Source organism: Schistosoma haematobium, chromosome 2 (assembly GCF_000699445.3).
Source record: "Schistosoma haematobium chromosome 2, whole genome shotgun sequence".
NCBI classification, from domain to species: Eukaryota; Metazoa; Platyhelminthes; class Trematoda; order Strigeidida; family Schistosomatidae; genus Schistosoma; species Schistosoma haematobium.
The window spans coordinates 18,293,722-18,319,868 of record NC_067197.1 but is presented as its reverse complement, the minus strand read 5'-3'; the positions used below and the strand labels follow the sequence as shown (position 1 = coordinate 18,319,868).

At 38.6% G+C, this 26,147-nt stretch overlaps 2 protein-coding genes across 5 annotated transcripts in view; one reads left to right on the top strand and one right to left on the bottom strand.

Moving 5' to 3' along the window:
* Nucleotides 1-5,146: 5,146 nt before the first annotated feature.
* On the top strand, nucleotides 5,147-10,862 carry MS3_00006374 (uncharacterized protein). 3 transcript variants are annotated; one of them, XM_051214511.1, is made up of 7 exons: nucleotides 5,147-5,372; nucleotides 5,441-5,835; nucleotides 5,870-5,938; nucleotides 6,399-6,515; nucleotides 6,546-8,663; nucleotides 8,699-8,938; nucleotides 8,978-10,862. In XM_051214511.1, the coding sequence occupies exons 1-7, from the start codon at nucleotides 5,276-5,278 to the stop codon at nucleotides 9,131-9,133; spliced, it is 3,192 nt and encodes a 1,063-aa protein (XP_051067693.1). In that variant the 5' UTR covers nucleotides 5,147-5,275; the 3' UTR covers nucleotides 9,134-10,862. The 3 variants fall into 3 exon arrangements, with proteins under 3 accessions (XP_051067693.1, XP_051067692.1, XP_051067694.1); XM_051214510.1 differs by having other exon boundaries at nucleotides 5,441-6,515; XM_051214512.1 differs by adding an exon at nucleotides 6,112-6,184 and having other exon boundaries at nucleotides 5,147-5,835; nucleotides 6,399-10,862.
* Nucleotides 10,863-13,000: 2,138 nt separating this feature from the next.
* Nucleotides 13,001-26,147, bottom strand: part of DHX34_1 (DEAH (Asp-Glu-Ala-His) box polypeptide 34) — a 55,788-nt gene continuing 42,641 nt past the window's right edge. The window contains exons 15-20 of one of the 2 annotated variants that reach the window (XM_051214508.1): nucleotides 25,900-26,010; nucleotides 19,428-19,549; nucleotides 17,814-17,954; nucleotides 17,673-17,780; nucleotides 15,492-15,633; nucleotides 13,001-13,696 (exon numbers count right to left, since the gene is read on the bottom strand). In XM_051214508.1, coding sequence (XP_051067690.1) covers nucleotides 13,342-13,696; nucleotides 15,492-15,633; nucleotides 17,673-17,780; nucleotides 17,814-17,954; nucleotides 19,428-19,549; nucleotides 25,900-26,010 — 979 coding nt within the window. In that variant the 3' untranslated portion in view covers nucleotides 13,001-13,341. Of the gene's footprint in view, nucleotides 13,697-15,491; nucleotides 15,634-17,672; nucleotides 17,955-19,427; nucleotides 19,550-25,899; nucleotides 26,011-26,147 lie in introns of both variants that reach the window. The other variant, XM_051214507.1, reaches the window with a different exon arrangement.

Here is a 26,147-nt window from a genome sequence, read left to right as displayed (position 1 = left end):
TGCTAAGCCGCAAAAGTCACTGTTGGGCAGAGTACAAACGAACTGACAACAATGGAGCGTATAGGCAATACAAACATATAAGGAATATATGCACGATGGCTATAAGAGAAGACAGGCTTCAGTACCAGACAAAGCTCATGGACAAATTTGTCCCTAATCCGAAAAGCTTATTCCGTTATGCAGGCTCTCTTCGTCAAGCCAAAACTGGAGTTTCCCAACTGCTAGGTCTTAACGGCCCGACCAACGACGACGGTGACGCCGCTAACCTTTTGGCTGAACAATACTCTCGGTCATTTCAACCGACTCACATAAAGTATACTGACGAAAGTTTCATCTATAACTTCAGAGGACTTACCGAAGTGAACCTGAGCGCTGACTTGGTGTTCCGGAAACTGCAGCACTTAAGAATTGACACTTCTCCTGGCCCGGATATGGTTCATTCTGCCATACTGAGGGAAGCAGCCCCACCTCTGGAAACACGGCTTAGCGTGATGTTCTCACACTCGCTAAGCCGAGGAAAACTACCGGAAAATTGGAAGCTCACTCACATCACACCAATTTCCAAAGGAGGTCGACGCAGCGAACCTCCAAGTTACCGACCGGTGGCTCTTCTCTCAGTATCTTCAAAAACCATGGAGTCCCTGATATGCGATGGTATAAATGACTATTTACTGTCCTTAAATTTCTTCTCACCCTAACACCATGGTTTCAGGAAGGGTTACTCTTGTATAACCAACCTGCTGACTGCGGTGGACAGATGGACAAGCATCCTTGATCACAAGGAGAGGGTTGACATCATCTACCTAGATTTCTCAAAAGCTTTTGATAAGGTTAACCACTTGTGTCTTATCAACAAGCTCAAACGACTAGGTATCAAACCACCTCTAATCGATTGGCTTACTTCATACCTAAAAAATCGACACTTTAAGGTTAGGGTTAATTTCACTTTATCTCAGGCTATGGAATGTCCTAGTGGGGTCCCCCAGGGCTCAGTACTAGGGCCTCTTCTCTTCTTGATCTACATAAATGATCTTCCTCAACAGGTAACGTCAGACTTACTACTTTTTGCCGACGACGTGAAACTTTGGAGAGAGATACGCAACCAAGACGATACACAGGCACTTCAGGAGGATCTGACGCGACTTCAAAGTTGGGCAGACGATAACGGACTTACCTTTAACACTTCAAAGTGTAAAGTAGTCCATCTGCGACATGTCGCAAACTACAGTTACAACTTAGGAAACTCCTCTCTAGTAGTATCCCAAATCGAAAAAGATTTAGGAGTCACGAAGAGGAAAATGCTCCACACACAGGGAGTTGCTCTAATGCTGTCCAAAGTAGCACGAAATGCACTTGTAGGATGGGAATCCCACGGATCCAGAATCATCAAAGCATCATTCAAAACAAAGAAGGAGGGGATCTTAATGAATATTATCCAATGTTATGCACCCACCAATGATAGCAACGACGACATTAAAGATCAATTCTACGAGCGGCTGCAGTCAATCATAGAGAAATGCTCAAGAAAGGACCTCACCATTCTGATGGGAGATCTAAATGCCAAGGTCGGAATAGACAACACTGGATATGAAGATATTATGGGACGACATGGACTGGGAGAGAGGAACGAAAATGGAGAAAGATTTGCAAATTTGTGTGCATTCAACAAATTAGTCATAGGAGGCACAATATTTCCACACAAACGTATACACAAGGCTACATGGATCTCACCGGACCACACTACAGAGAACCAAATAGACCATATTTGCATCAAAAAAAAATTCCGAAGGACAATGGAAGATGTGAGAACCAGGAGAGGAGCTGACATAGCTTCAGATCACCACCTAGTTGTAGCCAATTTAAAACTGAAGCTAAAAAAGAACTGGACAAGTGGACAAACAGCAATACAAAGGTTCAATACAGCCTTCCTTCGAGATACTGACAAACTCAATGAATTCAAGATAGCTCTCAACAACAGATTCCAAGCCTTTCAAGATCTACTGAAGGAAGAAGAAACCACCATGGAGGACAACTGGAAAGGCATCAAAGAAACATTGACTTCAACGTGTCAAGAGGTTCTGGGCCTAAAGAAACACCATCATAAGGAATGGATCTCTATAGAAACACTGGACAAGATCAAAGAAAGGAAGAACAAGAAGACAGCAATTAACAACAGCCGAACACGAGCAGAGAAAGTCCAAGCACAAGCTGAATACATAGAAGCAAACAAGCAAGTGAAGAGGAGCATTAGAGCCGACAGGAAGAAATACGTGGAAGAATTAGCAACGACGGCAGAAAAAGCTGCTAGAGAAGGAAATATGAAACAGCTCTACGATACAACGAAGAAACTATCAGGGAAATACAGTAAACCAGAGAGGCCGGTCAAAGACAAAGAAGGCAAGCCAATCACTGAAATTCAACAACAGCGAAACAGATGGGTAGAATACTTCGAGGAACTCCTGAATAGGCCGGCTCCAATGAATCCACCGAACATCGAAGCAGCACACACAGATCTTCCTATAGATGTCAACCCACCAACGACGGAAGAAATTAGAATGGCCGTCAGACAAATCAAGAACGGGAAAGCAGCAGGACCCGACAACATACCAGCTGAAGCACTGAAATCAGACGTCGAAGTAACCACAAGCATGCCTTACCCTCTATTCAAAAAGATTTGGGAGGAGGAACAAGTGCCGATGGACTGGAAAGAAGGACACCTCATCAAGATTCCAAAGAAAGGAGATCTGAGCAAATGTGAAAACTACAGAGGCATTACACTACTGTCAATACCAGGGAAGTCTTCAACAGGGTGCTGCTGAACCGGATGAAGGATGCAGTAGATGCCCAACTTCGAGATCAACAAGCTGGATTCCGAAAGGATCGGTCGTGCACAGACCAAATTGCAACACTACGGATCATCGTCGAACAATCAGTTGAGTGGAACTCGTCACTATACATCAACTTCATTGATTATGAAAAGGCATTCGATAGTGTAGATAGGAGGACATTATGGAAACTTCTTCGACACTACGGAGTTCCTGAGAAGATTGTCAATATTATCCGGAACTCATACGACGGACTACAGTGCAAAGTAGTGCATGGAGGACAGCTGACAGATGCATTCCAAGTAAGGACCGGAGTCAGACAAGGCTGTTTACTCTCTCCCTTCCTCTTTCTTCTGGTGGTCGACTGGATTATGAAGACCTCGACATCTGAAGGAAAACACGGAATACAATGGACAGCTCAGAACCAATTAGACGATCTGGACTTCGCAGATGACATAGCCCTCCTATAACGTACACGTGAACAGATTCAGATAAAGACAGCCAATGTAGCAGCAGTCTCTGCATCAGTAGGCCTCAGCATACACAAAGGGAAAACCAAGGTCCTCAAATTCAAAGCGGAGAACAGCAATCCAATCACCCTTGATGGCGAAACTCTGGAAGATGTAGAATCCTTCACATATCTGGGAAGCATCGTCGATAGACATGGAGGTTCAGATGCAGACGTAAAGGCGAGGATTGGCAAAGCAAGGGCCGCATTCCTACAATTGAAGAACATATGGAACTCAAAACAACTTTCAACCAATATCAAAGTGAGAATCTTCAATACGAACGTCAAGGCAATTCTACTGTATGGAGCTGAAACTTGGAGAACTACAACAACCACAATCAAGAAAGTACAAGTATTTATAAATAGCTGTCTACGCAAGATACTCAACATCCATTGGCCGGATACCATCAGCAATAGCCTTGTGTGGGAGAGAACAAACCAACTTCCAGCTGAAGAGGAAATTAGGAAAAGACGATGGAAATGGATAGGACATACATTACGCAAATCGTCAAACTGCATCACGAGGCAAGCTCTAACTTGGAATCCTGAAGGGAAGCGGAAAAGAGGAAGGCCAAAGAACACATTACGTCGGATAATAGAAGCAGATATGAAAAGGATGAATTACAACTGGAAGGAGCTGGAAAGGATTGCCCAGGACAGGGTTGGATGGAGAATGCTGGTGAGCGACCTATGCTCCTTCACGAGGAGTAACAGGTGTAAGTAAGTAAGTAAGTAACTGTGACAAAAATGCCTTCCGAGCAAACCTTGCACTGGTATCATTGAAGAGCATTTTTGGCCAGTTTGGCGGAAGAACTTTCCATACAATCTTCAATAGTTTTATCCGTCCCCATTTAGAGTACAGAAACAGTATTTCCTCCCTCACTTCCAAAGGAAAAGGACACCCTGGAGCGTATCCAACGGCGAGCCACAAAATCAGTTCGAGGACTCAAATTTAAACTTTATGAAGAGCGCCCCCATTCACTTAACCTTTACCCATTAGAGTATACACGTCTTAGAGGTGACCTTCTGATGGCTTATAGTATCCTTAACACTTCTGGACATCCTCTCAAACACCTACTTAAGCTTAGTTCGAATAATAACCTAAGGGGTAACACCAAGAAACTGGAAACACAACATAGCAAGACGGAATGTAGACACGAATTCTACTCCTTAAGAGTTGTCAAAAGCTGGAAGTCGCTGCCGGCCGAGCTTGTCTAAGCGACTTCCCAGAAGTCTTTTAAGAGGCAACTTGATCTATTCTTAAGGATTGAGGATAGTATCGCTCTATGATTTACCAATTTCTTTTTTCTCTTTTATTTTTAACATATCTAGGTTCTTGCCTGGAGGTTTTGGTGATCCCCTGCTACTAGACACGGAAGCCTGTTAAGCTGAAGCTTCTTCTATTCCTTCCACAACCATTTGAACCGTTTGAACCGGTGATGAAGAGACTATTTACAAGTTTCAGCATGAGAGTGATATATAAAACTTCAAACATTTCAGGAGTGTCACTCATCTGAGACAAGGATAATGATTCAAACCCATATCCAGTCCATCCATCAAGTATATACTGACCTTTATCTGTTCATTTTTCTGTTCATGAAATATATGGTACGGTTTTTGCCTTTTGGATAAACAAATGTTTGGGTACAAATATTTAGGGATCTTAGGAGGATCATGCTTCAAACTTGTCAAGAATAATCAGTTCTAATCATCCAAATGGAAGATCATAGGTGAGAACCAGGTGAATCAAATTATAAACATAAATCTTGTCACTATCTGGATGGCCCCCAACTTCGATACAATCCGTTGAACACTCTTATCGTAGTCGTAGAGTAGTAGGAAACATAAAAAGAACTATATGCTATTAATTTAGATTGAAATTCAGTAGTTTAAGTTGTGATGTTTTTAACTATTATTTTGTTAATGTGAGCTACTTTACTTTATGGCGACGGCGCTTAACGACATTTTGTTTCGTCTGAGTCGATCTTCAAGTAATATGATTGAGAGGCGTTCCATTTTGCGTCTTACGGATGTTTCAAGTAAGTACCGCACCGCAAGGCGTCTTTCTTCTATCCTTCCGTGTTACTAACTATCGATGTTCGTTCAGGTCTTGCTGAACTAGCACACAGAGAATACCAAGCTGGAGATTATGAACGGGCTGAACAACATTGTATGCAATTATGGCACCAGGACCCGGAAAATACATCTACTTTGCTACTACTCAGTTCTATACACTTCCAGTGTCGCCGGATGGAAAGGTCAGCCTACTTCAGCCAGTTGGCTATCAAACAAAACCCGCTAATGGCAGAGGCGTATTCCAATCTCGGGAATGTTTTCAAGGAGCGAGGGCAGTTGAAAGAAGCAATTGACAACTACAGACACGCACTAAGAATAAAACCCGATTTTATTGATGGATACATTAATTTGGCTGCTGCTTTAGTTGCTGCTGGCGATATGGAGTCTGCAGTAAACGCTTATGCAACAGCACTGCAGTACAACCCAGTATGATCCGTTCGCACCTTATCAAGTTTTTTAGGATTTATATTGTGTACGAAGTGATCTGGGAAACTTACTAAAGGCACTTGGACGATTGGATGAGGCGAAAGTAAGGCGGCATATAAGTCGCCGCGGCGCGCTGCGATTGTTTGCTTGGATATTATTTTGCTATGTTTTTTTAAAATAGCGGTCCACATGGCCGCCGCGCTGCTTAGTAAATCAAGCAAACTTTCCAGCTCTCCTACGGTTTTTCTAATGAACGAGATTTTTTCTTTCAAACAGCTATGTGCAGTCTCCGATCGGTTGCTGTTCGTCAATCCTTCAGTCTGGACTGGTTCTGCGAACAAATGCATTCGTGAGTTCCCCCTTCTCCTACCCTTCGCGCGTTCCCTTAAGTGCAAGTTTTGCACTGCGCTTTAAGTTATTTCATCAAGTTCGGCTCAAGGGTGGTGAGTCGCTGTCTGTTCTAGGTAGTGATTGCGCTCGCATGCTAAGCTGTGGACCTGTCGGTTGACAGCCGCTCAGCGCCCGCGTCTTCTACTTTCTACCTATTTTCGTTTTTATTGTAGTCATGCTATCTGAAAGCGATTGAAACCTGTCCAACATTCGCAGTGGCTTGGAGCAACTTGGGATGTGTGTTCAATGCTCAAAATGAGATATGGTTGGCAATCCATCACTTCGAAAAGGTGGGTCTTGATTATATTATTAATTTTTAGGCTGTTACTTTGGATCCTACTTTTCTGGATGCTTACGTCAACCTTGGAAATGTGTTAAAGGAGGCTCGTATATTTGACCGTGCAGTAGCAGCCTACCTAAGAGCCTTGACATTATCTCCAAATAACGCTGTTGTCCACGGTAATTTGGCCTGCGTTTACTACGAGCAAAATCTTATCGATCTTGCCATCGATACTTACAAGAGAGCAATTGAATTGCAGCCCAATTTCCCCGATGCTTATTGTAACTTGGCCAATGCACTCAAAGAAAAGGGAAAGGTTTCAGAGGCTGAGGAATATTACAACACAGCTCTGAGATTGTGTCCTACACATGCAGATTCTTTAAACAACCTAGCGAACATCAAGCGTGAACAAGGAAAAGCGGAAGAGGCAATACGGCTATACGTTCGAGCTCTTGAGATATATCCTGAATTCGCAGTAGCTCATTCTAATCTCGCAAGCATGCTTCAATTACAGGGAAAATTGCAAGAAGCTTTGTTGCACTATCGGGAAGCCATTCGCATATCACCAACGTTTGCTGACGCTTACTCCAATATGGGGAACACCTTGAAAGAATTGCAGGATGTTCAAGGTGCGATGCAGTGTTATCAAAGAGCTATTCAGATTAATCCTGCCTTCGCTGATGCTCATTCAAATCTAGCTAGCATTCTGAAGGACAGCGGTAACCTCGCCGATGCTATAACATCCTACAAGACCGCCTTAAAATTAAAACCTAACTTCCCAGATGCGTTTTGCAACCTTGCTCACTGTCTGCAAATTGTATGTGACTGGTCTGACTATAAGCATAGAATGAAGAAACTTGTTTCCATGGTACAAGATCAGCTGGAATCAAATCGCCTGCCATCTGTACACCCTCATCACTCCATGTTGTACCCACTGACGCATGACCAGCGCAAAAAGATTGCCGGAAAACATGCTTCGTTGTGTTTGGAAAAGGTGTCTTTGCTGCATCACCAACCATTTAGATTTAGCAAAAAATTACCTGCTGGGCAACGTTTAAGAATTGGCTACGTTAGCTCTGATTTTTGCAATCATCCAACTAGTCACTTGATGCAAAGTATTCCAGGTCTACATGATCGAACTAAAGTCGAGGTTTTCTGTTACTCACTCGCACCTGACGATGGCACCAATTTCAGGGCAAAGGTCGCGAATGAAGCTGAACACTTTGTTGATCTAAGTGGGATTCAGTGTCATGGAAAAGCTGCAGATAAAATCGCAAGCGATGGAATTCATATTCTTCTAAACATGAATGGCTATACAAAGGGTGCACGTAATGAAATATTTGCACTGAAGCCTGCACCGATTCAAGCTATGTGGCTAGGTTATCCTGGCACGAGTGGTTCGACATTTATGGATTATATCATCACGGATATGGTAACATCTCCCATGCACTTAAGCCACCAATACTCTGAGAAGTTGGCATACATGCCCAAGACATTTTTTATTGGGGATCATCAACAGATGTTTCCTCATTTACGCAACCGAGTTATTCTAGAGAGCGCTGAAGATGCCACCGCAGGGCGCCGTGTAACAGATAATTCCATCGTTGTCAGTGGCTTGGATATCAAACCTCTACTACAAGTTGCTTGTGTGCGCGAAGTCACTTATGGAGGTCGCTTGGTTGAGATTCATGGCAGCCAACGTAAAGAGGTTTCTTACTTCACAAAGCTCACCGTGTTAACGATTCCCTCGTTACAGCCTATACAAAACATGATTCGTACAAACAGTCCGTCTTGTACAATTAATGGCGTAACTATTCATAATGGTTTGGTGACACAGCAAACACAATCCAAAGCTTCTGCTGGTGAGGAAGTGCCTCGTGATCTCATTCTTACTTCCAGGCAACACTATGGCTTGCCAGAAGATGCCGTCGTTTTTTGCAACTTTAATCAGCTATATAAGGTTGATCCATCAACTATGAGAATGTGGGTTGAAATTCTGAAAGGTGTTCCGAACAGTGTGTTGTGGCTGCTACGCTTTCCAGCCGCTGGCGAAGCCGGTGCACTTGCAGCGGCCTCAGAAATGGGTCTTCAGCAGGTGAATCGTCGAATTTTATTTAGCAACGTTGCGCCAAAAGAGGAACATGTTCGGCGTGGTCAGGTAAGCTTCCAGAACTTTATAACTTATAAATACAGGTTGCTGATGTCTGTCTGGACACGCCTTTGTGCAATGGACATACTACTGGGATGGACGTTCTGTGGGCTGGTTGTCCTGTAGTTACCCTTCCACTCGAAACATTGGCAAGTCGCGTTGCGGCCAGCCAGCTTCACACGTTGGGATGTCCTGAGCTTGTGGCTAACAGTCAGGAGGACTACGTTCGAATTGCAACCAAGTTGGGGAACAACCGGGAATATCTTCAAGCAATGCGGGCTAAAGTAAGTCTGGTATATTCACTTCCGATATTCATTTTACAGGTTTGGAAGGCAAGAGAGTCGTCTGCTCTTTTCAGCTGTCGCAGCTACACTGCTGACATAGAAGCCCTTTATTTTCGAATGTGGCAGCAGTATGAAGCCGGCTCTATTGAACACATCGTAGAATGGCCGTCGAAGTTCAATAAGGAGAGTACTTAGTCTTGTCACCGTAATCTACTTGCTTGTAAATATATCATTTATTACTAACTTGGTTTTCTGCACTCTTTCTAAAGTGGTTACAATGGTAGTATGTTGTATCGCGTTAAAATTGCTGCTTATAAGAAATGGTGTGCTTGCTCGATGTATGTATTTGGATGATTAATCACTACATATCACCAACGAGTCACTTGAAACTAGGGGGTTTGGATTAGGTTGTATCGTTTCGTATATCTCTATCGCGTTCCTGGCTAAAGTAGTCTTTTCGGCTGCTTCGTCCCATGGCTTTATGTTGGTCAGTATCCTTACGTCTGTAACTTTCATTAAGTTTGTCGTCGTTTAACAAGTGGTAGGTCAGTAAGCACATTCAGTTGTTAATTTTCTCACACTGAGTCACTACTGTTTATAATAAATATAACGGCAGGTTGTTCGTTGATTTTCGTCTGCATCACTAAGCGTCATGTTTCTCAGCGTGTAGTTGGGGTGTATTTTTAGATAGTGATACAAATCACTAAATTATAATCCAATATAAACTCAGTTTGTTAGGATCTGTTTAAGGCTTTCTAAACAAGCTCACCCTAACATCCGTCAGAAAGGGAATTCCCCTGTTTGTGTTATATATAGTCAAACCGTTTAGTCAGTTAAGATAGTTTATTTCTTAAGTCATTTTGGGAAGTGTTCGTTTGTTACGGTATTTAGGGTGTATCCAAACTAATCGACTTAGCATACCTGATACTCTACAATGTGGTTGGGAGATGACGTCTAATCTTACTGTACAATATCAAGAAGTTCTATAAGTTTTAGTTCTTGCTGTTTTTCTGTATGGTGTTATTACACTAGGTAGAAACCAGCTTGAGGTTACATATGCAACGAAATTACAACCAACCTCTCTACAACAAATGAGGCGACTGAATGTTCAGGCCTGTCCCATACGTATTTGTGCTTAAATTTGTTCACAAGATTCCTCGTGCGAAGTAAACTATCGAGTGAGTGATGTAGTCGTTAATAATTGTAAATTGTGGTGTAGGCATAGCACTAAGCATGAGGGCGGAACAAGCACTGTTAGAATGGATCCCCGTTAACAGTCGTTTGTGTGCTGTTCGGCTAAACGGCGCCGTAAGAACTCGGAAGGATAGGGACACACTTCGTTGCCTTTTTGTCGTTTCTGCATACGCTCCCACCGACTGCAGCTCAGATGAAATGAAAGATGAATTTTACAGAAAGCTATCTGAACTTCTTCAGAAAGCTAAACGTTCAGACATAGTACTCGTAGAAGGTGACTTTAATGCCCAGATAGGTAATTTAAACCAAACAGAAAGGCATTTAGGTGGGTATTTTAGTATTCCGGCACAACGAACAGATAATGGTGATCGTCTGCTGCGACTGTGCCTAGACAATCGTTTATTTTTAGCAAACACAAATTTTAAGCATACGGAGAGACATCGTCTAACATGGCGACCCCCTACACCAAACCAACGATGGACTCAAATAGACCAAATTGCCATCAGTCATCGTTGGAGATGGTCGGTAGAAGATTGTCGCTCATTCTGGAGTACCTGCTTGGACTCCGACCACGCCATAATACGGGCACGCATCTGCTTGCGCCTCACTGGACGCAAAGAAGCCAAACTAAAAAGATCCTTTAGAACTGAATTGAGTAGCGAGAAAACCAAAAGTCTGTTCCAGGAACAACTGAGGTCACACTTAGGTAGTTCGGAAAACGAGGCTGACCCAGATGTTGCTTGGAAAGCTATACAAACAGCTGTGGAAACAGCAGTGACATCTATCAGTGATTTAAACCACAAGGTTACAAAACACCAATGGATTTCCTCAAGGTCTATTGCAGTGATGGATTCTCGTAAACTCATCCCATCAGGCTCTGAACACGATGGAGAGCGAAAACAAATCAGATCTAGGTTAGGCAAAAGTCTAAGGAACGACCGTGAGCAGTGGTGGGCAACGAAATCAAAAGAGATGGGAAAGGCGGCGGCTATAGGGAACACAAGACAGCTCTACAGACTAATAAAAGAAACTGGAATTAATAAGTCAAGTGTAAGTCAGACTATTTCGGAAAAAGTCGACACTCATCTGCTCCCAGTCCAGATGTTTAGAACGATGGGTGGAACATTTCAGCTGGCCTTCAGCTACTCTACAACGACCCTCCATTCCCAGATAGTGTGAATGGATAATTGAAGTAAGTCCCCCAACTCTAGCAGAAGTTGAAAAGGCTATAGTTAATCTGAAACGAGGAAGGGCAGCTGGTCCAGATGGATTGTCTCCAGAGGTCTTTAAGGATGGTGGTCCAATTTTAGCGATTAGGTTGACCAATATTTTAGTTAAGATCTGGGAGTTAGACGCTATCCCATCTAACTGGTCACAATCACTTATCGTCCCAATATATAAGAGACGGTTAAAATCATCCTGTGACAACCATAGAGGAATTAGTTTGACTAATATAGTATCTAAAATACTAGCCTCGATAATTATCAGACGCCTAACTGAGACTCGTGAACTGCAAACACGAGAGAATGAAGCTGGCTTCAGACCTGGTCATGGCTGCATCGACCACATATTCACCATTCGTCAGGTTCTAGAACATTGGCATACTTATCGGCGTCCGACGATGGTGGTCTCTCTTGACTTAAAAGCAGCATTTGACTCTGTAGACCACGAGATTCTGTGGCAGTGTCTGTCATTGAAAGGCGTACCCCAGAAGTACATAAACCTTGTAAAGGCTCTTTACTCGAACACTACCAGTCGAGTCAGAGCTTATGGCGAACTGTCATCTACTTTTGCAACCTCAAGTGGTGTCCGTCAAGGCTGTCCACTTTCTCCATTTCTGTTTAACTTCATCATAGACCTATTGATGGAAATAACACTCTCGTCTACTGGATTCTCGGGTATTGATCTCCTTCCAGGAGGTCCATTTATCGACTTAGAATACGCAGATGACATAGTCCTGTTTGGTGAAGACGCTGATAGAATGCAGTCTTTTGGTAGCACTAAGCAACAATGCCAGAATTTTTAGGATGCGCTTCTTTCCCTCTAAATACAAGTTGTTGCTTCAGGACTGGTCTGCGTCAACACCTGAACTAAGGATAGGGAGTGAAGTAGTCGAATGAGTTGACAACATCACTTATCTTGGAAATCAGATCAGCCCGAATGGGTCGACATTTAACGAAATCTCATCACGGATTTGAAAAGCTCGTTTGGCTTTCGCCAACTTACGTCACCTATGGAGAAGGTTAGATATCCGTCTATCAATAAAAGGACGAGTATACTGCGCGGCAGTCCGTTCTGTTCTAAATGACGGCTGCAAAACATGGCCATTAAGAGTTGAAGACACTCGTAAGCTACTAGTATTTGACCACAGATGCATTCGAAATATTGCTCGCATCTGTTGGGATCACCGGGTAAGTAATAGTGAGGTTAGACGTAGGGTATTAGGGAATGATGGTAAGTCAATTGATGAAGTTGTGAATCTTCATCGACTGAGATGGTTGGGCCACGTGTTACGTATGCCTAAACACCGATTACCACGACGTGCAATCCTAACCGGTGTTGGAGATGGTTGGAAGAAAGTTAGGAGCGGCCAAACCAAAACATGGCATCAGTGCTTGAAGTCACTTACTTCTAGTCTGAGCCATGTTGGTAGATGCAGACTACTTGGTTGGGGTCCGTGTGACTGTCGTAACCAATGATTGGAGACTCTTGGTGACATGGCTCAGAATCGATCACAATGGCGTCGGTGTATGCACTTTTTGTCTTCCCTTAAACTAAGAGATTAAAATCGCTTCATATCTTTCTTTGTACGAACTAATTCTTTCTTCCTGTACTATATCTTTATATGCAATCGTCCTTTTATATATTACCACCTCTGAATTAACTACTTTTATGAATCCGGTGTCCATCTTGTTGTGTTAATGAGGTATGGCAACTTGGACCGATGCACATATGTGCCTGGTCCTACGTTGTAGCTGACTGACTTAGCCTTAAAAAAACTCCCTAACTCAACTAAATTGACAAAAATTCCAAGGGAAGCAATATAACTAGTAGATAGCTTATAATTCTTGACATCTTGCGTTAATTGAGTTAACTATAAAAATTAAGTCACATGTGCATAAAATGAAATAAATCATCCAATAAAATGTCAAGTAAGAAATATATATATACAAGGTTATAAAGGTATTTAGCTTTTGACAGGAAAATTTCTAATCATTATACGGTTGACAGTTTCTTCGATGCCTTAACATAGAAGTTTGCAAAGTACCCTGAACTGTAATAAATTTACCACAGGTTTCACAAGTAGCTTTACATTCATCTAAATTGTTATCATTTTCAAAATAATCTCTCTCATTTTCATTTCTATTTGATTCGTATAACGATATATTTTCATTAAAACATTTGTAATTATCATCACTGGAAGCTTCATTAAGCGATCCACAAGCGATTTGTTTTCGTAATCGTACAGCAAGATTATAACTGCTACTCGGATCATGATAGTCCGGCTCATCTATATCTTCTACATTCGACCGACCCTCAACTGATATCACTTCAGGGTATAATCTATGAAAGAAAAACGTAAAATAAGTATGACATAAATATGTCCATTTCATTTATATTAATAACAATAATAAAATAAATAGCAGAAGGGGTTTTTGTGGATATTATAGTGATTTCAACAGTTGAGATCATGAGTCAGTTGAAGCTAGGCCGCCACGGAAAACCTAGAAGCACTGGAGTTCAACCGGGTCTGTTGTGAAATAGTAACTCACTGAAGACAATGGTGGATGTCGCTCAACTTCGTGGATTAGTTGAAGTTCGACGTTAACACCGTTGGATGCCAGCCCAATGGTCTAGAGGCTGTGTTTACGCGCGAAACCGATAGGTCCTGGGTTCGGATCTCGTGAGGCGGGGTCGTGGATGCGCACTGCTGAGGAGTCCCATGATAGAACGAAACGGTCGTCCAGTGCTTCCAGGTTTCCCATGGTGATCTAGCTTCATTTGACTCGATCTCAACTACTGAAATAATAAAATTATTTGAAAAGTGTTTTGCATGGACTGATTATCCTGAGGAAAATCTGTTTTAGCATGGAATGACATAAACCGAACTAAAATGTCAAGAGCATCGAACAGTTATTTCTTCCCTATTCATTATTCCAGATTGCCTAATCCATACTAGTCGCCAAGTTAACCTGGCCGTAAGAGGTAAGGTATATAATGCGTAGGTAAGAGCGGTTCCCTGTATGCTTGTAAAAACTAACTTAATAATGTCCGGTGACTTGCTGTGTTTAACTAATGTTAACTTTGGGGGACCAATCACATCTCTCAGTAAAGTCAAGCGCCTGCACTGCATGTTCAGTCATATTTAGGAGAACTCTATTACTGTTACTATTCTTGTGACATATGTTTTAGTGAATTAGATAGGTTGAGATGGAAAATAAGACTCCTAATTTAGGGAAGTGATTTTAGTGGAGCTAGATAGTTCATCTTCATCCTCACGACTACCAACTATCTATCAAACCCCAATATGTATCTTCGCTTATAGCAGTGCACATAGGCAATTGTGTATATACGTTCGGCTAGTAAAACGTGATATCTTGGAAAGCCAGAATACACAGAAGACAAAAGAATTCTTAGAAAATTAACAGACAGGTCAAATCAATGAGCATACCGAAATTGATCCAAATTATCAATCGGTTGGAAAAATCATGAACAACCATCAGATCAAATCGAAGAAGATAACCAAAATGAATAGGCAGAAGATGGCAAGACAAGCAGGTCAAAAACAAGTCGAAACCAAGGTCAACAGAGCAAGTTATTAATCATATGTGGAGAAATTTGGATAGCTCATTTTGATCTGAAGTTTGTATTTGATTAGGTTGTTCAAAGAGACGATGAGAGCTTCACGACTAAGCCAGTCAGCTCAGAGAACGAAACTCTGGCAAAAGAAGGCAAGTTGTAGGAATATCTTCTAAATGGCTTTCGTATAACGAATTGCTTGAACTGAGACTAAATGGGAAGTGTGGAGGTATTGTATAGTCGAATGAAAGACCTTCATAAAACTGGGAGTTATTGGTTCATGACGACCGCTCGGGTAGAGTCCCAAATATCATGCGACTGAGTGTCGTCAGATGTTATCACACATAGTTCATGATAAAAGCTATGAGCAAGTTCAAACCTGCGAAATAGTTGTTAAAAACCAAGTATTCCAACTAGTAAGTCATTGTTCAATGTTTTATCACTCTAATTAGCAACCATATACTAAATTCTCTGGTCGATTAACATCATTTATTAACATATAGTGAGTAGTTATTACTAGTAGGAAAAACAGAAAACTAATATCAAAATCCCTACTTACGAATCAATATTCAGGTAATCTGTAACTTGATAACCTCCTTTGAATAAATTAAACGTTATACCCGATTCATGATCTGGTTCTTGTAATGGAATGTCATCTATATTTATTTTCTTACAAATTTTAGGCAATGATTTAGATTGAGCTACAAAACATATAAAAAATGTGGAAGGTGATAAATTAAACAATGAAAATTAGCCGTAAAATCATATGACAAGTAAAAACTATACAAAGCGATCTTACATAGTTAGAGAATATTTTAGAGAACCACTTCTTGGAATAAATACAAGGTAGGCGAATCAGAGCGTTCTTACATTGTATAATTTCAACTGCTATTTGTGGTATTGAAATACTGAACAAAATCTAAAAAGCTGTATTTGTTATGTAGCTTAAGAAATAATTCATGAAATCATACGACTAAATATTCTTTCCAAAATATCTATTACATGTGATGAGACCATTAAATAAGTAATAGTGGTTAGATTTTGAAAACAGAAAAATCTTCAGTAAGTTCATAAGTTCATAGTGATCTTGGTCGTTGTGAATATATATTGCATCTATTCAAATAAATGGTCGAAATTTATATATATATATGTATCAGAGGTTAAAAGTTCATGCGCCTCTTATTGACTGACAGGTTGAAACAACAAGTTGTCATTAACCAAAGCGCAATAGGGGGCTTGAATGCTTTTTTGAGAGTTGGCAGTATGTGAGAGTAGATCAATGAATATAAGAACGTCAGAGAAGTTTCAACTTGTAAACAATTTTATTCACCGAATATTACCTCCTAAAGAACCATGGGAAACCGGAGGAAAATCGTTAATAAGCTCTATTATTTTATTTTGAGATCTCGTTAAATCGCCATACACGATTGAAATCTGTATGTCCAATTTTCACACTGAGGAGGACTCTCCACATATATCTATTGATCTGCATTTTTCAACTTCGAATTTTTGATATAGTGCGACTGCTAGTCAATGTCATCAATTAATTTAAACACTGAACGACCTAGTTGAATACACCAATCCCATGCCACTTGATATACAAAAAGAATAGCGCTTTCATTAGAATTGATGTTATGAAACGAGAATTTAAGAAATTGTAACTTTTGGAATTCTATTTTGCAGATTATCATTTTTTATTTCTTTATTTGTGTAACTATTAGTTATATGGATCACTGTATTTCTATATTCTTTGTGCTGTATACATTCATTAGACTCCTTAGCTGTAGCAATACTCTCTACTGATACTTGACTATTACTAGTTGATTATTCGCCCTCTTACGATTCTCTACTACTTATGGATTTATTATGTATAAATCATGATTTTCTATTTGGGATTTTGTTGTTCGATAATTCATCCGAATAAATACATGAATGTTTAAGCTAAAAGGAACTACTGTACAATATGGAGCCCCCAAATGTCCTGGTATGGTCGAAGTTAAGAAGAATCAGCTCTCCTTCTCGAAATGCTCTCTCGGGAAATGGACACGCGTATACAGCCACTGTCTAAGAAGTCCTACTCACTGACTTCTCACAGCGGAGGTGTTGTTTACGAAATTGAGAGGACAAAAAGAGAATGTCAGGCGCTTTAACTGGGTTGGTGAACACGGACAGTCCACCTAAGGGACTTGGAAAACCATGGTTCCAAACAAATGATGCACATAAGCTACAGTATCCTGAACGAACAAATGGCATATGAACCTATTGTTGGTCACTGGCTGCCATGGGACTGCATCTCCTCACATTGCTCCACTGCCTTTTGGATCAGACCTTTAGGTCAAAGGCTCAGGGTGTGGCCCCTTAAGAAAACCACGTGCTTCGGTTTGGGCACCCAGGCAGTATCATAGACCACACACAAATCAAGTGACTTGTGTGGCGCATACGTATCCGGTGCCCCTTTGTATCAATATTTCTGTGTTCAAGTAATTAAATAATAAAGTACAATATGGACTGGACACTGGGTTGGAAGTTGCTCGAAAACCAATAAGTATTAAGCTCTCAGTTGTTGTTTACTGGTCATTGATAAAACAATTCATCGATCCCACAGGCATACATTGAATTTAAATTAATCCATGGTTGGACTAGAAAACACAACTGTTCTCATGATGACGGCCTCATCACACAGGCCTCATTAATACTATTAAATAATCTGATTTTTTTGGAAGATATGACAAAAACCTACATTGATTCTCACAGATATTATTATCGTTGTTATTCTGTTTTCGAAACAATTGTTTTACATCAGCTGCTAATAATCGTTTAATAGAATATGCTCCACCAGGTTGACCAGCTAAAAATGCTGCTAAACTATGAGACAACATACGCTGTAGCCGACGAATTTTTCGTTGATTATCACTTTTTTTAGAAGAACCATATTTTGCTGATATATTAGTTGTTGTATTGCCACTATCACAACCGTTACCACTATCATCAGTGAGTGTTTGATCACGACGACGTAAACATTCTAAAATATGTGAACATTAATAATAAATGGACAAATAAATGGGTAAAAAACAGTTAAAATCTGATAAAGTTAACATTCCTACTACATGATACTAAACGTTGTATTTTTTCCATTAAGAAATAATGTTAGTGATAAAGTGGTGAACTATTCAGTTAGTCAAGACCAGCATTTTAACAAAAAAACATTGATATGCTAGGACAAAATCAGACAAATCATAAACCATCTCAGCATCTAATAATAAGTACACTGTAATGAATGAATAAACTATTCATCTGGCCAAGGTTGCCTTCTACATGTTCTTTTAATTTATAAACCCATATATATATATATATATATATATATATATATATATATATATATATTGGATACACACTGTAAGTGTGAAGACTAATAACGTAAAGACAGTTTGCTGTCTAAAATGAGGTAGGCAGAGAGAAGCTAGCTATATGGTGACTGAAAGTTCAAAGTCTTAACTACTAAATTGCCCAGTAAGAGGGTAATTTTACATTGGTCGTCAAGAAAACTAGACTTCATCCAGCAGGTTGTTTAGAAACTAGACAGCACAACAGTGTGGTACATGCTATTAATGCTGACAGATATAAGTAGCATACACCATAAACCCTGTGGCGAAACCACATAGGTAGCAAGAACCCTGGTGGACAAGCTAACAGTATGAGAGTAAGATGCCTATTAAGATGCGATAATAGTCACATTTCTGTCTAGAGGAATGCAGATATTTTATATTAAGCATTCTTATAAGTTTAATCATTTAAACTATGAATGATCATCATCACTATTATCACAGCTTGACCCTATATAATCGACTTATCTATAAAAAAAAAAATCATTCTTTACAATCAACTGGAAATTAAACATTGTAAATCAAATAATGAAGTATTATGTTAATAACGTAAAATGCAAAATTTAAGGTCGAATATAAGTAGAATATAAACAATAAGAATTATTATTCACCTATAACTTGAATACAACTTCTTAAGGTCACAAAAAAGACATAACTAATAAAGCATCTTACGTATACCTTACCTCTTTGTAACACGCTGGTATTAATGTAGTTAATTGACTCAGTAAGATCGAAACATCCCTACAGTCAGTTAGACAAAGCTGACATAAAATATCAGGTAGTCATGATCCATAAATTAATTTTCACATCATCCAACCTTATATAGAAAAAACCAATTTGATATCTCCTCGATAGTTCATTTTTTGACTACTAATTTCCAGTTTGACTAACCTGGTCTAAAATAAATTGAAGGTAGTATCATTAGCCAGTAAATATTAGTTGAAGCCTCTAGTTTTATATATACAACTAGGTGTTGATGAAATTCACCATTCTTGTAGGTGACAGACTACATTTTACCATTATGATTGCTAATATTACACCTAACCGAAGTTCAAAGTAATTCATGTTGATTTATTACTAAATTTCTAAACTGAATTGATTGTTATAAATACCTGCAAGTTCATATTCCATAAGACATTGCGTTGTTGAACGTAACCAAATAGTAGTAGCTACAGCACGTTGTGCAGCTTCAACATCCAATAATCGTACTTCTAACCATGAATCGAAAACAATCCTGTCATTGTTAAATTAGAAATTCGTTATGTTATAAGTTATTAGTTTTATTTAATTGACTAAAATAAGAGATAAAATCAAATCGCTTTTAAGTACGGGAACACTCGATGGTTTGAACGAGTATCTTCACTCACTGACTGCAAACATCTAAATGAAATCACCAGAGTTTAAATAAACATTCAATGAATTATAAGCAAAGATGGATAGTGGCTAGCAGTGGAATCCAGGACGCGCGTTTCGTCCTGTTTGGGACTCGTCAGCTGGATGTACCTGCATCTCAGAGTTGATGTTCACTCTGGGAACGAAACGCGCGTCCTGGATTCCACTGCTAGCCACTATCCATCTTTGCTTATAATGCTTGTAAATTAAGGCAATATCGAGGCATACGCACAGTATGCACATATGCCAATAAGAGACTGATCAATTTCAGTCCAAAAACATCAATGGGAAGATTCAAATAAAACAATATCAAGTGAATTAAACATTCAATGACTTTAGGAATTGGTGTACAATGTTTTATTCTGGTCACCCTTAACCTTGTTACAAGTCATGGATGCTACACTTAACACTGAATAACATGGTAACCGATGCCTCGATACATGTTAAACATAACCCACAATTAGCTAAAACAAACACTGCCGAAATAATCAAACTGCGTCACCAAGCAAGCCCCAACTTGGAACACTCAAGGTAAAACGAAAAGAGATAGACCAAGAGAATACATTGTGTCGGGAATTGGAAGCACAGATCATGGCAATGAAAAACTATTTTGCTCTAGTATGTGACCCCTCAGCAGTGAGAATTCACGACCCCCACGCGGGAATTGAACACAGGACCTTCGATGTCGCGCGCGAAAGCCCAACTTCCAAATCGATAAACTAGAAACCAGTGACTATATTGTCTAAATTCAGTCAATTCACGGTACTGAGCGAATATTTCCCATCTTCTGCAGTGGGTGACTGCCTCACACCCGACACGGTTTAGCTCCACTGGTCACGGCCTCTCAGTAGATCTCCAGAAATTTCATCTAGAAGCTAGTCACTAGTGAGCATATGATAATCTGCACAGCCAATTACTAAGAGTAGACAGCACTTGGGAACAACTGGAATGGAGAGCCCAGGACAAAGTAGGTTGGAGATTCCTGGTCGGCAGCCTATACTCCACGAGGAGTAACAGACGTGATTAATAGCTCACAATTACAAATTTATTGAGTAAATCACACGATTTGCCTGACACTGCGTCTAAGCATAATATTGTTCAACGAAAACTTCTAAAACACACTTCTTAAGATCAAAGTCAAGTTCATTCATTGTTCACGAATATACTGAGCTTAGATAGTGCAATTTATTACATCGACTTTATTTGAAGTCAGTCATACTATGAATCGGTAAAATGATTTTTTGTGTTTTATAACAAATAAAATGGGATGCCGTAGCTAAATACAATACCACTGAAGTATTCAAGTTGTTTCCACTGCCAGTAGATATTGTATAAGTAGACACACACCAATACTGTGTTAATATTTCAAAACTTTATCCTATTTACTTCAGTATCAAAAGCTTTACAAAATGATTCAGGTTCAAAGTGTACAATAACAATGTAAACTTAATTATAGAGTTACATTTATACACACAACAATAATTGTTACAAACATGATGTCAGATTATCTAAGGAATATTTGACATAACCTGACCTAAGAGACTACGCAACATCAATAAAGAGATTAGATAAAATGTAGTTATACAATATTCATTTCGTAAATTAATCAGTTTTCATTCTTATTACAATAAAATATTGAGAAGTTTAGTAGTACATAAAATAACCAGTTGAAAATAATACCCTTATCAAGTTTTGAGTAGAATATTTACAGTACAATTACATTTTAGGAAAATCATTAGTAACCAACTCTTCCGTTTAGCTTTTCGGTGTAGAGGAAAATAATTAATTTTATGCGCAAATCTTTCTAGATCACATGATGAAGATTTAAGTACAAAAGAAAAAAAGAATCGAAACATATAAACTTAGTGTGTCCACTTATGGATATATATATATATATATATATATATATATATATATATATATATATATATATATATATATATTAGTCAGATGGAACTAACCGTAAGTACATTATTGATTAACAAATCCACCAATCAGTCGATGTTTGGATTGTAAATATCGCTGAAGGAATGGATAAAAATCTACGGATAACTCCTAATAAGAATGCAGTACTAGCTCAGTACATCATTTATTCGTAAACTTTCACTGAAACATAAATGTTAAACTGCGCAACGCGATTGAAAGAAGATTTTAATGTTGCTATTGAGTTTAATAATTTAGACTAGTCAGTTAGAAGCATTTTAACATTAACACTAAGTTATTTTATTGATAAACATCGATAACAGATGAAAGTAACCTCTGACTTAACCTATTAAACTACTGTTTACGTAGGATATTCTTTCAAAAGAATGTGGAAATTAAATGTAACAAAGAAAAAAGTATAGAGGTTTGGTACTTTAAAGGATGACTATACTATGTATTATTTTCTTTGAAATGTTAACTGAAAAGGTCATGCTGATTTGAAACTTACCAAAGTATAAATTACATCCACTTCAAGTTATTCACATATTACCGTTATCATTCTTCAAGAGTAAGTAGTAACCCTACTGATGACTAGAATCATTCTAGATAATGAAACAAAGAAAAGGTTTTTCCTTATCTAGAGCTTAATTCTTTTTAACTGACCTGTTTATCACTTCATCTATGTTTAGGTTAATTTTAAACGCAAAATGTGGTGACTTTTTGATAATAACAATCAGAAGTACACATGAACTGAATGGTTAATAACTCTTCTTTTCTTATTTTTGTGGTGATATTATTCAGAAATCCTGGTGAAATATCATAATCATCAATTTAAACTTTGATCAATTTCCAATACAGTATATAAATATCATTACTCAATATCATTGATAAATGAGCATGTGGAAACTTTCGTCTAAATCTGATAGCATAATTTCAGTGTTTGGGCGCCGAGTTGATGTGAGACATTAAGGAAGAGGAATGTATTTAGATGACCTATTTAGAATACATTTAACCGAAAATCCATATACTTATTTATATTCGATAATTTTGACATTTGATTATATTTCCTTGAGAAAGCTTGGAACAAAGTGCTAGGTGAAACATTGGGTTTACTTCAAATTCATTCGCTGAGATTTTACGAATACATTCTTCTTTTTTTCTAATGATAAACTATGGTTCACTTCTGAAATTTACAGGATATTACACAAATATCGAATTGTCTTACTTTCATAAATAGTGATTTTCGGACTTATTAAAATGACTTCTATTTAACTCATCTTGCATTTGTATGCATATTTAATGCAAATATGATTGACTAAATTGACTGCTTTTCTGGCTGTGTATGCGTTATTAGCTGTATTAAATGAATTTTATTGTTACTATTACTCTGATAGATTTCGTTATCACTGTGTAAATCTACTTTATTATTATTATTATTATTGAAGTTTATAATTGTGATTACACGTTCATCATTATTGTAAACAGTAAAGAAAGCTCATATGACTAGAGAGAGAGAGAGGGATATGATTGATAAACAACGTTTGTTCACATGATTATTTTTTGTTTTTCTTTAAGACTGGATAATAATCAAACAATCACCCAAAAACATTAGTTACATGAAGTGATATCTCATTTATCGTTAATATTATTTGATTGGTACATAAATAAGGGATAGTAACTGGGGTAAATGTTACTGAATTAAACGTCCTCATGTGTACGTATGAAAATGACAAAAATACTTTTATTACAATTCCTTACCGATCAAATAGTATTGCATTAGTATGTATTATACTAGTATGAAAACACCTTTGTCCTGAATATATACACTTCCATACACATGTTATTTAACTCATAACGTAAACAATTTGTAGTATACACTATGAGTGATTAATTAGAGAGAAATAATCTGACCGCCTATAATTTTCGTTACTAGATAAGTTGTGATCAAAAATTATTTTCCTTTTGAGTAGTTGAAATCAAATTCTAGTTGGTTGTTTCTAAGGTTTATAGCTTCCCCATCTACCAACTTAGGTAAAACTACATTACAGCACCACCGACATTGAGAGAAACGGAAAGTGTTATGCCCCTTTATTGGTTAATGAGTACACAGACAATTAAATCCAAAAATCTGTATCCGAAAAAGCTATGAAACTTCAATGTATGTGATAGTTTTTCATTTTATAGGTTTTCGAAGGTTTATAAACAGATTTGAAGTTTCTAGGGTTGAATTACTTTCATATTAGACAAGACAATGCTTAAAATTTAGAACGTGATTCGACGACCACTAATTCATATATCTAAGTTCACTAACTCGAAAACCATAGAGTTCAGAGCCGATAGGTCAATAATTATTTAGAAACAGAAGTTAAACGTGCGCCAAGTTTTCAAGCTTACGGTGATATCAACTATAGAGAAATACACGAGTGGACAGTATTAGCGTAAATTACAAACAGTCTCTTTTGAACTGTAACTGATTGTAATCCACTATATAACTATAAGTAAATGTTTAATACAATTTTCAACCAATAAGTGCAGTTGAAACAGTTAGTTTGTGATATTAAGACATAGATTTGGAATGCATTCAGTCTCTCCAATGAAAACATAAACTTAAGTCATAAAAATACTATTTTATAAAACTTAGGATTAGTCATTCCTGTTCCCTTCAAAATACTTTCAATTTGTGCAACAAACTTGTCTCGTCTTCATTCGACACTAAATGCCCTGGTACGGTCGAAGTTAAGAAGAGTCAGCTCTCCTTCTCGAAATGCTCTCTCGGGAAATGGACACGCGTATACAGCCACTGTCTAAGAAGTCCTACTCACTGACTTCTCACAGCGGAGGTGTTGTTTACGAAATTGAGAGGACAAAAAGAGAATGTCAGGCGCTTTAACTGGGTTGGTGAACACGGACAGTCCACCTAAGGGACTTGGAAAACCATGGTTCCAAACAAATGATGCACATAAGCTACAGTATCCTGAACGAACAAATGGCATATGAACCTATTGTTGGTCACTGGCTGCCATGGGACTGCATCTCCTCACATTGCTCCACTGCCTTTTGGATCAGACCTTTAGGTCAAAGGCTCAGGGTGTGGCCCCTTAAGAAAACCACGTGCTTCGGTTTGGGCACCCGGGCAGTATCATAGACCACACACAAATCAAGTGACTTGTGTGGCGCATATGTATTCGGTGCCTCCTTGTACCACTACTTGTGTTTGAATAAATAGATAAAATACATCTTCATTCACATTGTTTAAAACATTCTTGTAGGTCTATATATTGATGCTCAGTAAGGAAATAAATTATTTTGAATCTAATTTCAGAAGGGATATATCACTTTCATACACCAAATAAATCAAAGAACTGATGTTAGGTGGTTGGATGTGCTCTGGAGGGCAGTATCAAAAATCTGATACTGATACAACTGACTGCTTAAGTGAGAAAGCGTATTGGGCTACCGAATAAAATGCACAAATACTCATTTATGTATACACCACTTCAATCCTTAAGAAACTGATCCACTTCTTAGCCAATGAGATGCACTTGTCCTTCGGGTCACTTCTCATTGTCATCGACTGACCCTCTCATTAGGCTACTTCTGATTGGATCACCATATCAAGAGATAATTAGCAGAGAACCCTACACCTAAACAGTATATGCATTTTCGACAGAAATGATGATACTTGTGGGATTCAGGAAAAAAAACTGTCACACAGTATCGCAGACAGGAATACTATCACTAAGCTATTCGAGCTGCGATTGGTCTGAAGGAATTAAACATTCATACTGATCAGTCATTATGTAGTACCGATGACACGTTTATCTAGTCCCCAGCTGCAATCGAATTTGAACTATTGAGTTGCAATATGACCACTAATCTGAGTAGCAGATTGCAAGAGTAATAACTTATATATATAAGTGCGTACAATCATTAGGAATCATTAATAATATCAATACCCATATGAAAAAGGCCAATCAACCGTATGGTCAGAAGTCGACCGAACAAGACAGTCAAACTGAATACAAGGAACAATGAGACCAACCAATCACAAACAACGCCACCAGAATAAACTGACTTAACACTTGTAGGATAACTACGTAAAGTAGATATTGATGTTGTCAAGATTAAAAATTAAAATTTCATAATCGAATCATCTAGCTTAGAGAATTTAACAACACCAAAAGCATACAGTCAAAGTGCAAATCTCCATCATTTTAGTGTTACTAATAATGATAGTAAGATTTGAAAATGTTCACACTCGTTACAAACCTTGAAATGTCAGCATTTGTATCCACTTCCCGACAGTATAATAACAAAGTCGGTAATGCTGGAACCCGTATTGTATTTACCAGAAAAGGTTTAGTTGTTTCCATTAAATCCCTAAAAAATAGTCATAATAATCGAAAGAAAGTTATCAATCAATAAATGGAAAATCAATTGGTCATTTCAACGTGGCAAATTTAACAGGTACAAAGATCAAATAAATTTTTTCAGGAAACCTTGAATAGTCTTATTTC